At 51.8% G+C, this 14620-nt stretch overlaps 1 protein-coding gene across 4 annotated transcripts in view; it reads left to right on the forward strand.

The window, feature by feature from the left end:
• Tmem266 (transmembrane protein 266) overlaps nt 1–11623 on the forward strand; it is a 116541-nt gene extending 104918 nt beyond the window's left edge. For 2 of the 4 annotated variants that reach the window (XM_036191860.1, XM_036191863.1), the window contains exons 9-11: nt 4293–4482; nt 8702–8764; nt 10402–11623. In XM_036191860.1, coding sequence (XP_036047753.1) covers nt 4293–4482; nt 8702–8764; nt 10402–10994 — 846 coding nt within the window. In that variant the 3' untranslated portion in view covers nt 10995–11623. The remainder of the gene's footprint in view (nt 1–4292; nt 4483–8701; nt 8765–10401) is intronic. The other 2 variants (XM_036191861.1, XM_036191862.1) reach the window with 2 other exon arrangements.
• The last annotated feature ends 2997 nt before the right edge of the window (nt 11624–14620 follow it).

A 14620-nucleotide genomic window follows, 5' to 3' on the forward strand; every position in this document is an offset into this window, starting at 1 on the left:
TATCATGTAGGGACATTCTCACTTCCCCACCCCCGCCTCCCACCCGCTTTCCTCTTGTTTCCTTCAGCCCTGCCTTCATTGTAGTCCAAATTTGGCCATCTCTGGTCTGGACCGCTGCAGTAGGTCCGGTAGGTATCCGCACATCTCCCGTTCTCCAGCCTGTGGTCAGCAAGGTACCCTTGATCGCTCCTCTGGGTCACAGCACTAATGCCACCACTCTGCCCTGTGTGAAATTTTCAGCTGTTTCCTGTTGCTCTTTAGATACAGGCTGAGGTCCCTAAAACATCTCTCTGTGGTAACATGCTCTGCTGGGTAACCTCTCCCTTCCTCCTCTGCCTCAGGCACTACTCTGGGACAAGACTTGTGATTCTCAGAGGTAATATGTCCCTTGCAGTGGCACAAGCCATCTCTTCCCTGGGATCACAGGACTCTCACCTTTAAGCCAGGGCAGGCATTTGCATTCCAAAACTTGCCGAATTTTAACGTGGCCCCTACCTGACTTCTGAACGAATGAGAAAACTACATGGACTTAGTGCTCACATCTTCAATTCAAAACTTGTTTCTGAGCACATGTGGTCTTGGGTTGGGCAGGCCCTGACCTCTGGCTGGCTGGCCTGAATTCCAGGGAGACTCCCCGGAGCAGCTCCATATCGATTACAAGCCATCAATAATGCATCCCCTCAGAGGGGCCCCAGAAGCCTTTAGCTGGGCCTGCAGCTCTGATGCATGGCCTTGAGAAAGTGGCTGCATGTGCCCATAGAAAGTTCCCGTCAGCCTAGGCAAGGGGGCTCCCAGCCCCACACAGCTTGGGAAGGTTACCTCATGGGCTCTATTGACCTTCAGGACTTTCAGAGACCTTCAGGACTTTGTAGAGAAGTGGCCTCTTGCTGCTCCCTACAAAAGAGGCCACCATAAAATTTGTAAGCTGTGTTTTCTCACACTCTTGAGACTGCCAGCCCCGTTTGACTGCTGGGTTGTTGAGAGCCAGTGTCTTGAATCAGGAGTTAGGAATGTGACTGTGCCAGGATTAGGGGTCCATATCAGACCCAGGTTGGGGTTGATAAAGTATAACAAGGACCCACTTTCATGTGTGACCAAAGTCAGGGTTCAGTGTATGGCCAGTAGTGGAGGCTGAGATTGCTGAGTCTATACTGGGTATGTAACCAGGATCAGGGCTCAGTCTATGGCCAGGATCTGGGCTCAGTGTATGTGGCACAATCTTTGTCTCTACTTTGGGCTATTGAAGCTCAGGCTAGAGTTAGGCTTAGTCTGAAACCACAGGGCTGAAGAAGCTAACTAATTTTACTTCATTTATTCAGCAGCCTCCTGGGTATACACAACAGCACAGACAAGGTCTCTGTACTTCTGCATATACTTTCGGGGGTGATGGGGATCACAGTGTTGGTGTGCCACGGCTCTTACAAGCTTAGAAGAACCAATCACTCTCATTTCTCAGTTTCCCATGACATTGTGCTAATAGCTTGCAATCAACCAAGATGGGTTTGTGTAATGAAGTGCGGACAGTGGCATACACTGTGAATTAAGTGGATTTTACTCGGGTTAGGTTCTTTCGTGTTTTAATTAATTAATTAATTTGCATGCAAAGTAGCAGGTTTCCTCCTGGCAGTTTTGGTACCTATGAAGGTTTTGTTTCTTTTCTATCAGCACCCGCTGGGCGGTTGGTGTGAAAGGTAAATTAGTGTTGTAACCACACATTTGCCACTAAGAGGAAAGTTAAAGGGAGACCCCAAATGCATAGAACTTAGGAGACAAGCCTTGGAGGTTGGATCAGGGAGGGTACAGATTTCAAGGGCTTTAGGCAAAGTGAACAAAATCATGACTGACATGACCACAGAAGAGGAACATGGCACCAGTTCTGCCCTCAGAACCCCCAGAGATTCTGGGAGGAAGGGGGTGCAGTGTGAAATGAACATCGGGGCAAGGAGACTGGGTAAAAGTCCATACAAAAATTTAAAATACTCTAAGGCTTGTCTGGCCAGGAGGCCAGACTCCACCCTAAAACAGGCCATGGATTTGTCCTCTGGAGAATGAAACCAGAGCTCTGCTCAGCACCCAGGCTCTGGATTGGGCAGGTACCTGGGGAGAGAGATACAGGGTTAAGAGAAAGGTACAAGAGTTAAAAGGAAGTCCCTCTGCCTGGTGATGTCCTACTGCCCAGCTCCCAGTGCAGAGCACCCACCAGGGTCCCATCCGTGACAGATTAATGAACTTTCTGGAAACATGAGTGGTCCCAGACACAAGCATGCAGGTACTGGGAGTTGTCCCACACCAGGTCACAGCTAGGCCATTCCCTTGTGAGTCAATGCTTTCAGCTGTGCTCATGTTTTACTTATTTCACAAAAAAAAAAAAAAAAAAAAAGAATTGGGGGCTGGAGAGGTGGCTTAGTGGTTAAGAGCACTGGCTGCTCTTCCAGAGTACCCGGGGTTCAATTCCCAGCACCCACATGGCAGCTCATAACTGTCTGTAACTCCAGTTCCAGGAGTTCTGACACCTCCATGCAGATACACATGCAGGCAAACCACCAATGTACATAAAACAAAAATAAATAAAAACTGAAAATAGGTCTGTGGGTGTGGCACAGTTGGCACAGTGCTTGCCCAGCATGCAGGAAGATCTGGGTTCCAGTCCCAGAGCTGCATGGAACCAGGGCATAGTAGCATCCCAGCACTCAAAAGGTGTGGGCCAAACATTGGGAATTTAAGGAGTCTGAAGCTAGCTGAGACTACGTGAGGCCTTGTCTAAGAAAGGAAGGAAGGGATGGAGACAAAGGTATCTGAATGCAATCAGTATGATGCCGAGACTTCAGAGGCTGATGTGACTGAGGGTACTAGGTGGGAGACCAAGGTAAAGCCCTCTGGGTGGAGATCAGCCATGTGATCCGGGACAGAGGGAGCAGTTATGCCTTTACAGAACAGCCAGACTCTTGAAGAAACAGAGGGAATGGGGTGGAGTTGGCAGGGTGGGCAGGCCCAGGCTGTGCGGAGGCTTTTGGAGCCAAGGGCAGGGAGTTTGGGCTTTCTCCCAAGAGAGGTGCTAAACCACTAAGACTTACAGACAGGGGTGTCATGATCTGATGTAGGGTGGCCAGCGCCCATGTGCGGGTGTGCAGCTGTCAGTGGATGGCCAGAACTAGAGAGCGCTTGCAGATGGAGCTGGACTAAGGGATGGGTTGGATGCCATGCTGAGAGGACATTTTTTGGCTGTAGCTAACATGAGATAAAAAACGCCGAGGGACAGGTCTGGGGGGACAGGGGAGTGCTATTTTGACCAAGCAAACTGGCTACATGATGATCATAAGCGGCCACTGGAGATGCAAGTCTAACATTCTAATAAGGGGTCTGGGCTGTTTGGGGCCTCAGGGATAAGTAGATAATAGAAAGAAAGCATTGGCCCCCTCGGCATGTTAAATGGGGTACAATGTGTACTTTGAACACTAGGTGGCAGTGAATCCTCATTACCGTTTAGCCCACACGGACCATTGTCCTACACACATATGTCCCAGTAAGATTTGGAGTGTGGACGCCAATTTCAGTGGCAGACGGGAGACATTTAGAAGCCTTCCTAAGAAGCTTTCTAACAAAGGCGATGATGGTGGTGTTGATGGTGTTACCGCTGTCATTATTTTACCACATCTTCAGAAAGGGACATAAAACTCGGAGATATAAAACTGCATTTACAAACCAGAAAACTGAGGCCAGAGAAGGTGAAGAGGCCTTTCTAAGCTCACATATCCAGGTACTATCTAGCGGAGAGCCACTGCCCATAACTCGTGGAAGCAGAAACGGATATTACTGGAAGACAAATAAGCCGGACCAGCACGCATGTGAAGCCAGAGTGCTTAAGTCCTGCTAGCTTGGGTATGGGGGAGTCTCCTGACTTCCATTCAGTACCTCTCGGAGCAACCTGAAGGGAGCACAAGTAGTTAAAGGCGGATTCAAATCCGATTTCCTCACCACTGGTCCAGTGGTTTTCCTACAAACCACAGTTGTCTTTCTAGTCACAGCCGTTTTCTTAGAGTAGCGCCTGGCCTCACAGTATCCGAGACCAGGGCTCGCACTCACCGTTTGTAAAAGGTTCTAGTGTGTTTAGTGTTGGTGAGAGCACGCTAAGGAGTACAGCGTCCTGCTTTTGGGTGCTCAGCCCTGTTATCCCCACATCCTAGTGTGCCATCCAGGTGCAAAGCCCCTAGTGAGGCTGCGGACCCCGTCCCCACTCCCACGCCACCCCACCCCACCAGCGCACCCACCCTCAACCCTTCTGCCTCTTGCAGTTTGAGATCCGGCAGCTGCGCGCGCACCTGGCCCAGCAGGACCTGGATCTGGCTGCCGAGCGGGAGGCGGCGCTGCAAGGCCCTCACGTGCTCAGCCAGCCACGCAGCCGCTACAAGGTGGTGGAGGCCGGCACGTGGGCCGAGGAGACTGCAGCCGAGAGCATCGTGGAAGAGATGAGGCCCTCTCAAGGTGAGCCCAGAGTCCGGTCCCCAGAGTCCCAAGGATTGCTCCCTCCCCCGATTTCAGGGCTCTGCACACAGAGGTGGGGACACGGGATTCCAGGAGCTGGGGGGTCTTGCAGGTCTGTACCTTCTCATCTGCCCTGACCTTCCGTGGCACTCAGAGGCCAGCGCCCTCAGAACTACCTCCCAGAGCCCAGGGGGAGCAACTAACCAGGGGATCCTGACACAAAATAAAAATTATTCGGATCCGGGAATACTTTCCTGTACTTGCAAAAAAAAATACCTAATAAAAGGAAGGAAGGTCTTCTTTTTTGTTTTTTGGTTTTATGGCAGCCGGTTACAGAGTGCAGCCCATCAACCCGGAAGGTGGCAGGGGCGGAGTGGGCACCTGGTAGCTCCAGTCAGGAACCAGATGAAAATTGGTACTTAGGTTGCTTCCCATTTCTAGCCAGTCTGGAGCCTGGACTCATGGGATCGAGCCACCCGCTGTTAGGATGGTCTTTCAACCTCAGTTAACCTACCCTAGATACTCTCTCATTGTTCTCTCTGCAGTTCAGAACCTCTGGTGACCAGACATTTGTCTCCTAGGGGATTAGCCTGTCAAATTGACAACCAGCATTAACCATCACTTGGTAGGGCCAGGCTCTGAGTTGGAAGTCTGAGACTCTCCTAGTGGACTGCCACCTACCACAGCCCAGAAAAGAAGTCCCGGCCAAAAACCAGAACAGCTTGTGACCTAAGCTTTGCAGATGGGGCAAATTGAGGGCCATAACTGAGTAGTTATGGGGACGGGACAGTACCCATCCAGGTACTGCACCAATGGAGCAAGATGCAAAGGCCATTTCTTCTTCCAAGCAGCTCTCACCTGGGCAGGCAATTTTGCTTCTCTGGACCCTGATTTTTACCTGGGGTCAAGAGAGTTCCTTGCAGGGTTGTAAAGAAAACAGCCACACAGCCAGGAAGAGATGGTGTTGAGCCTAGACCTTAGACTTCAGGACACCAAAGCCAGCTTGATCCAGGAATGACTTCACCCTTTGCATCAAGGACAGAACTAGAAAGGGCAAGCAGGGTGGGATGCTGTACTCGCTAGCTCCATGGCCTCACAGGAGGTGTGAGGAAGCAGTAATCTTCCCCCACCGGTATACAGTTCCCTTCTAAAATATTTCATGTCACTCCCTGACACAACCACCTTAACTGGTTCTCTGTGCTCATTCTGGAAAATGCCTACGTCATTTAGAGTAATGTGGTCATTTGTTAGATGTCTATATCAAAATGCCACAAGCTGAGTGACCTGAGCAATCGAAATAGCCTCACAGTTTTGGATACTAGAAGTCTGAGATCAGGCTGTTGGCTGGGTTGGTCCCTCTGAGTGCCCTGATGGAGAACCTGTCTGCTCCATCCACTTCTGTAGCTCTTGGTGGCTGTGGGCAATCCTTGGCTTGTAGACGTGTGACTCGGCCTCTGCCTTCATCTTTACATGGCATCTCCCTTTGTGTCTGTGTCCAAACTCCCTATTTGTATGGGTGTGCCCTACTCTAATATGGCCTCAGCTGGACTAATTTCATCACAGCCGTGTTTCCAGATAAGCTGGCATCCTGGTACCAGGAATTGAGACGTCAGTCTAACACACTGGGGAGGAACGTGGTGGTAACAGATGAGATGCCTTCCTTGCCAGCTCCTGCTCCCTGCTACCCCAGTGGCACTTCTGGATACCTCCCTCCCTTTCAGTGAACACTTACCTCGTGTGTAGCAGCCACCCACACACAATCCAGTCCTCCATCTGCATTTCCACAGCTGTCTCCAGAGCTCTCCGTGGCACAGCCAATGCCTTGGAAAGCGGAGGGCAGAATGCAGGGGCTGAGAGAAGCCTCCATGATTCACGGCCTGTAGTAGTCCAGGGACTCGGGGCATCCCCCAGCTGATTTCTCTCTGACCAGAAGCCATGTCCGGGGTGGGATTTCCATGACATTAGAAATTACAGTCAGGCGAGCCAAGAGCATTCTGGGCCGCTCTGAAGATTAAGAAAGGGCAACATTTGTTAGTAGCTGTGACTTCCAGGCTAGTAGAGCTCAGAGGCCCTCTGCATGCACAGTAAGACACAGACAATCCAGGCTTTAACCTGCAGACATAGCAGTGAGTCACAGGAGCCTTGGGACGTGGCCAGCATCACCTCTGCACGGCTGTCGCTCCTTAAGTGGGGGAGGGCTGCTGGGGAGGGCAAGAGTACCAGCGCCAGCCCCAACCCAGCCTCATCCCTCTGAGAGGGAAGAGCGTCCCGAAGTTGCCAGCAGGTCACAGTCAGACTATGCCGACCGGCTTCTGTTTAGACTTGCTTTAGCACAAATCATTTTTAAAACCTGGGCTGCAAAGTTCCAGGCTTTGGGGCTTGCCAAGTTCACAGTGCCCCTGTATAGTCATTAATACTTCTCTCCCAAATTTATTAGTCTTGAAACTCGCCCATAACTTATGAATTACAGCTCCTGGTAGGAGTGCCGCAGATGTCACCATTTATCACAACTTCGGCGTCCCCCTTGCAGCACCGGCGTCCGGAGAAACAGCCACAGAGGTGCCTCTGGCCAGGCTGCCCTTGTCTTCCCTCCGCCAAGCAGCAGGGAGCAGGAAGTTGAGCTGGTCCCGGGGTTGATCCTTGAAGGAGACAGGACCTGTCTGCTCCTGGACACAAGGTCCCCTTGCTGGCCCCATGTGTGTGGGGCTGATAAAAGTACCAGGAACCAGAGGAGCCCCAGAACTTGTTGGCATTTGAAGTAGCCTGAGTGAATTTTGAACCCAAGTCTGGCTTTGAATCCCAACTCGGCCTTGAAGGTCACTTTGCAAAGGGATCCCACTTTCTGAATGTATTAGATAGACAAGTCAAAGGCTAGACAAAAAGCCATGAGGGGTCACACTTTTGATGGAAGTTAGGGTGCTGTTAAGGAAGGTACAGAGGCCCTGGGCAGTGACCAGGATCTGCTGCTGGGATGGAGGACCATTAGCCAAGGTGAAGGCTATGTGCATGGGGAGTGACAACATGACTTCTGTTTTGGACTTGTTGAGTCACAAGGAGCTGGAGGTCATCCAGCTGTCCATGGACTGACTGTTGGCCAGACCGTCAGTGCTCAGGAGCATGGTCTTGGCTGAAGGTCACCTGACTGAGCTTATTTTTATCACAGTCTGGTGAACATGTGGCCTCCTCAGACATGTAGGCAGCAGAGTGAGGAGACAAGCCTCGGGAACCTGGGTGGCTGAGACATGGGATGCCTAAACAGGCTGCTTAGTACACTGCACTCTGGACTACCACCCCCCACCCCAGGTCTGGGATGGTGGTGAGGAGTCTGGGTAGGGGTCACAGGAGTGTAGTGTGTTGAAGGTCACGCCTACAGAGGAGAGCAGAGTATCTGCTGGCCAAGAGCTTGATGTGAGTCCGCAGCGTTGCTAAACACATTTGCAAGGTATAGGCTGCTTTAGGGGAATGATTATGCCAGTTTTAGAAGGAGCAGTGGGGCAGGGGTGAGGATTACAGTCACAATAAGTTTACCTTTGGTTCCCATAAGCAGGGCAGTTGCAGGCTCTGTAAAGTTCTAGGTCAGTGGTGGTATCAGAAAACACCACCTGATTAAGTAAACAGCCCCTTCTGCCTGACCCCTTGGCCCTGTGGCCCTGCACCCACCACGGCTTGCTGGGAACAGTCACTTCTGCTTCCTAGCACAGTGGCAGAGCCAAACTGTAATTATAGTAAAGGTTATGGATGGCCAGAGAATCTGGTCTAGCTAATGGAGGAGTAGGGCCTGGAGTCGGCCACAGAACACACCTCTGACCACAGGCATTTCAAGATCAAAAGAAAACTTTTAAGATCTGTTCCTCTACCACTCAGCCTCTAGACCTGAAGGTGGTGTGGCCTGGCTTCAGCAGCCAACCCAGGTGTGCTTCAGAAGGTAGCTTCAAAAAGCATCAGGTCTTATCACTTGCAGACCTCACTGGGCAGATAAGCCAGAGGGTGTGCAAATCCCGAGCAGCCTCCACAGCCTTCCGTAGGTATGTGTCGAATGCCCGCTGTGTGTCTGGCTCCACTTTGGGAGTCTGACCTGCCTGTTAGCGCTCCATAGTCTCGGTAATAACGCAGGAATGCGGCCTTCGCTCTCACCATTTTCCAGTGGCTCAGAGAGGGCAAGTCAGCTAAAAGAGTGACATGCCATCACATGCACCCTTCTCTGTCCTCATCTCTGTAGAAGCCACCGTGAAGGATGACATGAACAGCTACATTAGCCAGTACTACAATGGACCTAGCAGTGGTAAGTCCAGGTTGGGACTGTTTGCATGAACTACGCAGCCCCAGGACACCTGTGACCCAGTAAGCCCTAAACCCAAGGCTAGGGACAGTCTGGCCTGGCTTCAGGGAGCAAGGCCTACCGTAATGAGCCTGTGGACTTTGATTGTAGAACTCAGGGTCAAAACACCCGGAGCTTCACTCCTCAGCAGACTGTTAGCTGAAACTATGATGCCCTAGAGCTGAGCCTACAGGTGCCAAGGTCGGGGCAATCTTATCTCTGACCCATGAGGGTTGAGTATGTACAGAGGGAAGACTGTAATCCCGAACTCAAGTGATCTCTCATCCCAACTACAGACATGTTCAGGTAGCCCTGAGGGAAAGCAAACTTGCTCAGCATAACTGGCTGAAGGGGCAGCAGGCCTAGGATAGTCCTGACCTGCTTTATGCATTCTTCACACCCTTGAAATCTTAGGGGACACCTGGTGTATTTTCCTAGGGGCAAGATTGATTTTATACCCAGACCTTTTAGCATCTTGTTCTTCTGTAGCCAAAGCTTTAAACTATGAGTTTGGATTTCACAGTCTTTAAATTCTTGCACTCTCCACTCTACGTATAGACTATATGCTGTGTAACCTGCATTTGATTATTTTTCTTCTCCACTACTTAATCCCTTAAGGCAACTTCTCTCTTTTCTCCTTCCTCCTAGCCTCATCCAAACTGCTGGTTCTCCAGCCCTGATCCATCTTCTCAGTCCTCCCCCCTAACTTTGGGGAGAACACTGTAGCTCTATACCTAGAGTAGTCCACCATCACCCCCCAATGCCTCTCAGAGAAAAGAGCTGTTGAATGTTGATTGGTCTGAGGCTCATCAGTCTGCAGAAGGCAGACTACTCAGGATGTGCCCGTCCTATCCCAGCCCATTAAAAACTCCCTCAAGTGTGACAAGGTGGATCTCAGGGGCCCTCTGGCTAGCTACTTGGTAAATCCCAGTTTCCATGAGAGATCCTATCTCAAAAAAATAAGGTAGAGGGTATTAGAGAAAGACATCCAATTCAGCCCCTGGCCTCCACACTCACATACTTGGGCAGGCACTCCTGTACTCATGTGCATGCACACATACCAAGAATAGTAATAGTAATAATAATAATAATAATAACAACAACAACGACAACAACTCAATCGACTCCTCAGCAGAACCCTAATTCCTTTTCCTGGGACAGGCTTTCTGGGGTGATTGAGATGGGCTAAGTTAGTCTATTGTGGAGACACTTCTGCCTCTTGATTTAAATAAAGATCCACGGCAAGCTGTCCGAGGCTGTATTCCCAGACCATCCCCAGCACCCAGAAGACGGCAACCTCCACTGACTGAGCACAGTGTGGGCCTCAAGGGGAAGGCACTAGCCGGCTTCTAAAGCTTCCACTGGGAGTGTTGTGGGCGCCTTTCCATGGGTGACTTGTTGAGTGCCAAATGTCTGCACTGCGGTTCAACAAGGTGGATTGGCAGCATCTCCCTTGGTGCAGGCAGTGATAGAGACCTCGGTTCTCAAAGGCCTCACCATGGCTCCTTCCAAGCCTCACTTGCTGCCCAGCCCCACACGGGGCTTCCAAGTCCAGCCGGGTGGGCAGAGGCAAAGTGCGACTAATACTACCTTTCTTGCAGACAGTGGGGTCCCAGAGCCAGCAGTGTATGTGGTCACTACAGCTGCCATAGACATCCACCAGCCCAACATCTCCTCGGACCTCTTCTCAGTCGACCTGCCTCTGAAGCTCAGTGGTAACAGCGCCTGCACCAGTACCACCTCGGAGGCCACCTCCCACTCCACCTGTGGCTCAGTCACCAGGGCCCAGAGCGCCAGCAGCCACACGCTGGGTTCCTCCACAGACTGTAGCACCCCCCGAGAGGAGCTGTCCTCTGAGCCTGGACCTTCTCCCCTCCCACCGCTGCCTCCCCCTCAGCAGCAGGTGGCAGAGGCCACAGTCCAGGACCTGATGTCCTCTCTGTCAAAGGACCCCTGCCCAGCCCATAAGGCCTTGGACCCAGCACCCCTGGCCCAGCCTACCCCTGCGGGCTCAGCCCAGACCAGCCCTGAGCTGGAGCACAGGGTAAGTCTGTTCAACCAGAAGAACCAGGAGACCCTCCCTGTCCTTCAGATCAAGCCTGTCATCCACTTGCAGCCCACAGCTGGGCTGGAGGAGAAGTTCAGATCTTTGGAATCCAAAGAGCCAAAGTTGCATAGGGTTCCTGAGGCCTAGAGAGCCTGCAGGTTTGTTGAGTGGAAAGAGGGGAGACAGCCATCTTGAAACTCTTTCAAGACCCCAGAGGCCACCCAGGGCCACAAATGGGGCTCAGGATCCCGCCTGGCCTCCCTCAGGGTGCTGTCTGCCTCCAGGGAGGTAATGCCAGGCAGAGGCCTCATGCCTCAGACCTCCGAGTCCAGAGCTGGGGCCTCCTCTTGCCCTACTCAGGAGAGGGTGGTGCTCATGGCTGGAGTTTGGGGTTTTGGTTTTAGTTTTTTTGTTTTTTTTTTTTGTTTTTTTTTTAACCATTTTTACAAAACCAGCCTATGGCCCAGCTTCAGCAGGGTAGAGTGTGGGGCTCAGCCTATTCCGTGGCCTTCGTTCCTGATGTCCACCCCGGATTCTCGGGAACAGCACTGTGAGCAGGGGCTGCCCAGCCTCACCGCAGGAATGCCGCGGGGAGCCGACACAATCACAGAGACCACATCTGAGCCTATTCCACCTGACATTCTCTCATTTCAACGTGGACGTTTCCAAGTCTTCACAGGCCATGAGGGGACGGATCTGGAGGTGGGAGGGTGTGGGAGGGCAAGGGCAGCCATTTTACAACCCTGGCTTTAATAATAAAAACCAGCTGCACTGAGACTTCGGGGTGGCAGAGGTTTTTGTTCCATTTCTAGCCCAAGTGAAGAGTCTGGAGCGGCTCACTGTGGGCGAGGTTAGCCGGGCTCATGGTGGGCTGAGTTAGCCGGGCACACACTTAGCCAGGCGGCTCTATCTCCTCTCTGGCAGCCTCAAGGCCTTTACAGAGGGCAGAGTCCTAAACCTACCTGTGTAGGCCATCAAGTGCTTTCCCCTTCCCACCTCCACAGCAGAATGGAGCCCACACCTGTGCCTCTCACTGGCAACTCCCAAGTGGGGTCATTGGACTCAGGGCTCCACCCCTGGGGTCCTCAAACTCAACCTGGTCCAGAGCTCTGAGTTCAACATTTTGTCCACAATAATAGTTTCCAGCCTCGGCTTTGCCACCTGCCCAGTTACAAATGCCACCTGAATGACATCATCAGCTCCCTGCCCATCCCTGGTCATTCTCCAAGTTACCTGACCCCAGCTCCCGTCCTAGCCTTGCTGAGGCCCATGTCCTCCAAGGGGCTGGGCTGCAGCAAGCTCAGCCTGGCCTAGCCTCTGGGTTTCCCTTCTCCATCACTTCCTGCCCTCATTCCCCCCTGCCCCAGATGTCAGAGTTTTGTGAGTGTGACCATCACGGTCTCTCTTGTGTGGGGAGGGTGGGGGCAGGGGGATAAGGTTTGCCGGTTTAAAGGTTCCTATTCCCGCAGAGGACCAGACAGTGAGTCCCAGCCATTTATGAAGTAGCTCACACTTTCAGATCTTTCCTTCACTCTTGCAGTATCAGTGCCCAGCCATCCCCGCTCTAGTAGGCCAGGTGTCCTCCAGCTCCTGGTGCCCATTGAATCAGCCCTGGTAGGGCAGCAGGCCCTCACCTGCTCCTCTGCCTACTTCTGAGGTTACTAGAGGCCCAGGGCCCAGGCCTAAGCACAGAGCCATGCTGGAAAGGCGCCTGGATCAGAGAAAAGGAGGGACATTGCTGTGTAGGCAAAGACCACCCCTGCAACGGAGGCACGGGAGGATTGCTGGGTTTGTTCCCTGGCATGGAAAGACAACCATGAACAGCCATGAAAGACAGAAGGGGAAGCGGCAAGAAAGAGAAAGTGTAAACTGTATCCCTTAGAGTTTGGGGGGCCTAGGGCTGGGAGTCTGAGAAATGGACACAGGCTTGGGTATTTTACAGGGCCCCAGGGTCCTCGCATTTTCCCCATTAGTTCTGTTTAGATACCCCTTACCCCACCCTGCCCAAACACAAAGACATCTCCATCTCACAGAGCCCATTTCCCGCTTTCCTTATTTACCCATGTCCCTCTAACCCTCCTACATTCTCACCTTTAGGAGACTGACACAGATTACTGTTGGGGGATGGGCAATGGCTACTCTCGTTGCTTCCTGCTGACAGAGGGTGGAGTCTAGGGGCTGTCAATCCACAGGGAAGGGGCTTTTATGAGATGGGCTCCTGGGGGCAGTTCAAGGGGTTTCAGTAAAACTGTGGCAGGCCGTGCATCTAGTGCCCCATCTGCAGGTGCAGAAGGAGTGCAGAGGAGCATGTTAGAGGGCGGCACTACAGTACAGCCCAGATCGGCGACCATCTCTAGACTGGTCCCAAGCAATTAGCCCTAGGCTGCTCTCAAGAGTGAGGAACCTGGGATAGCTGTCAGAGTGGCTAGAATCACGGTATGAGGTCCCTCCTAGATGGCAGAGAGAGAGAGAGAGAGAGAGAGAGAGAGAGAGAGAGAGAGAGAGAGAAGGAAGGAAGGAGAAAAAAGGAGAGGAGAGGAGAGAAGAAGAAGAGGAGGAGGAGGAGGAGGAGAGGGAGGGAGGGAGGGAGGGAAGGAGGGAGGGAGGAGATTTGATCATTTGATTTTTAGGTTTAAACCATAGTGGGCCTATATCTCTTGGCTGTAGGTAGACACTACAATGTTGAATTGAGCCAAGATCATGATGTCCTATATCTGGAAATAATTCTCCCTGCCACAGAGTCAGAGGGTCAGTCCGACTCAGGGAAGGGGGCTTTGGGAGATATTTTGAGACAAGAATGCTTGGGTCTTGTTAGTTAGGGAAACTATTGCTGTGATGAGACACCCTGACCAAAGCACCCTGGGCAGGACTTACACTTCCGCATCACTGCTCTTCACTGAAGGAAGTCAGACAGGAACCCACGCAGGGCAGGGACCCGGCGGCAGGAGCTGATGCAGAAGCCATGGAGGGGGCCGCTTACTGGCTTGCTTCCCCTGCCTTGCTCAGCCTGCCGAGGGGCCTTTTGGGAAGACCATTTCTGGTTATGCAAGCTTCACACCCGTGACTTACCCTCAAGTCTAATGTCATCCAAATGAAACGGGTTCATCTGTCCTCTCAGACTGTCCAGGGCCCTAGACGGGTGCTGGGCCAATGCCACTCTGCCCATTTTTCAACAGAAATTGGCCATTGGTATCCACCTTCCCTAGTACATGCACAGAAAGGGTTGATCCTATACCTAATAAATGGTCCTCTCTGTTGTTTCTGGGTGCAGCTCTGGAAATGCCTCCTTTATTGACAAAACTTGGTTTAAGAAACACAGGGACCTACAAAGCACATCAAGCTTCGCCCAACAAGAATCTCATCTTTGTGGCTCTCAACCCATGCTCACAGCTGTGGAGACTTTCTACCCTGTTAGTTTACTCATTAAGTAGTTACATACAGTTTGATAGTTCTTACTAAAGGCCACTTTTTTATCCTTCGGTTTATGACGGGCCTGTGTGCAGAAAAAGCAAGCATTCTTTTCTTAAGGCCCATGGGTCAGAGAAACCCCAGTGGGTCAGGGGTACAGTGAAGGGGGGCCTCTGCTGCTGCTGGGCCATCTAATAACATGAAAGGAGAGCCATTATCCCTCTCTCCAGAGCATCCTCGGAAGTTTCTGAAGATGGGCTTGGATACCATGTCCTCTCTTTTCAAATTAGCAACCATGAAAGGAGGGGGAGCCTGTTCCAAATATTTGCTCTTATTCATATGACTCTTCAATATCCTGTGACCTT

The sequence above is a fragment of the Onychomys torridus genome, chromosome 7 (assembly GCF_903995425.1).
Source record: "Onychomys torridus chromosome 7, mOncTor1.1, whole genome shotgun sequence".
In the NCBI taxonomy this organism is placed as follows: domain Eukaryota; kingdom Metazoa; phylum Chordata; class Mammalia; order Rodentia; family Cricetidae; genus Onychomys; species Onychomys torridus.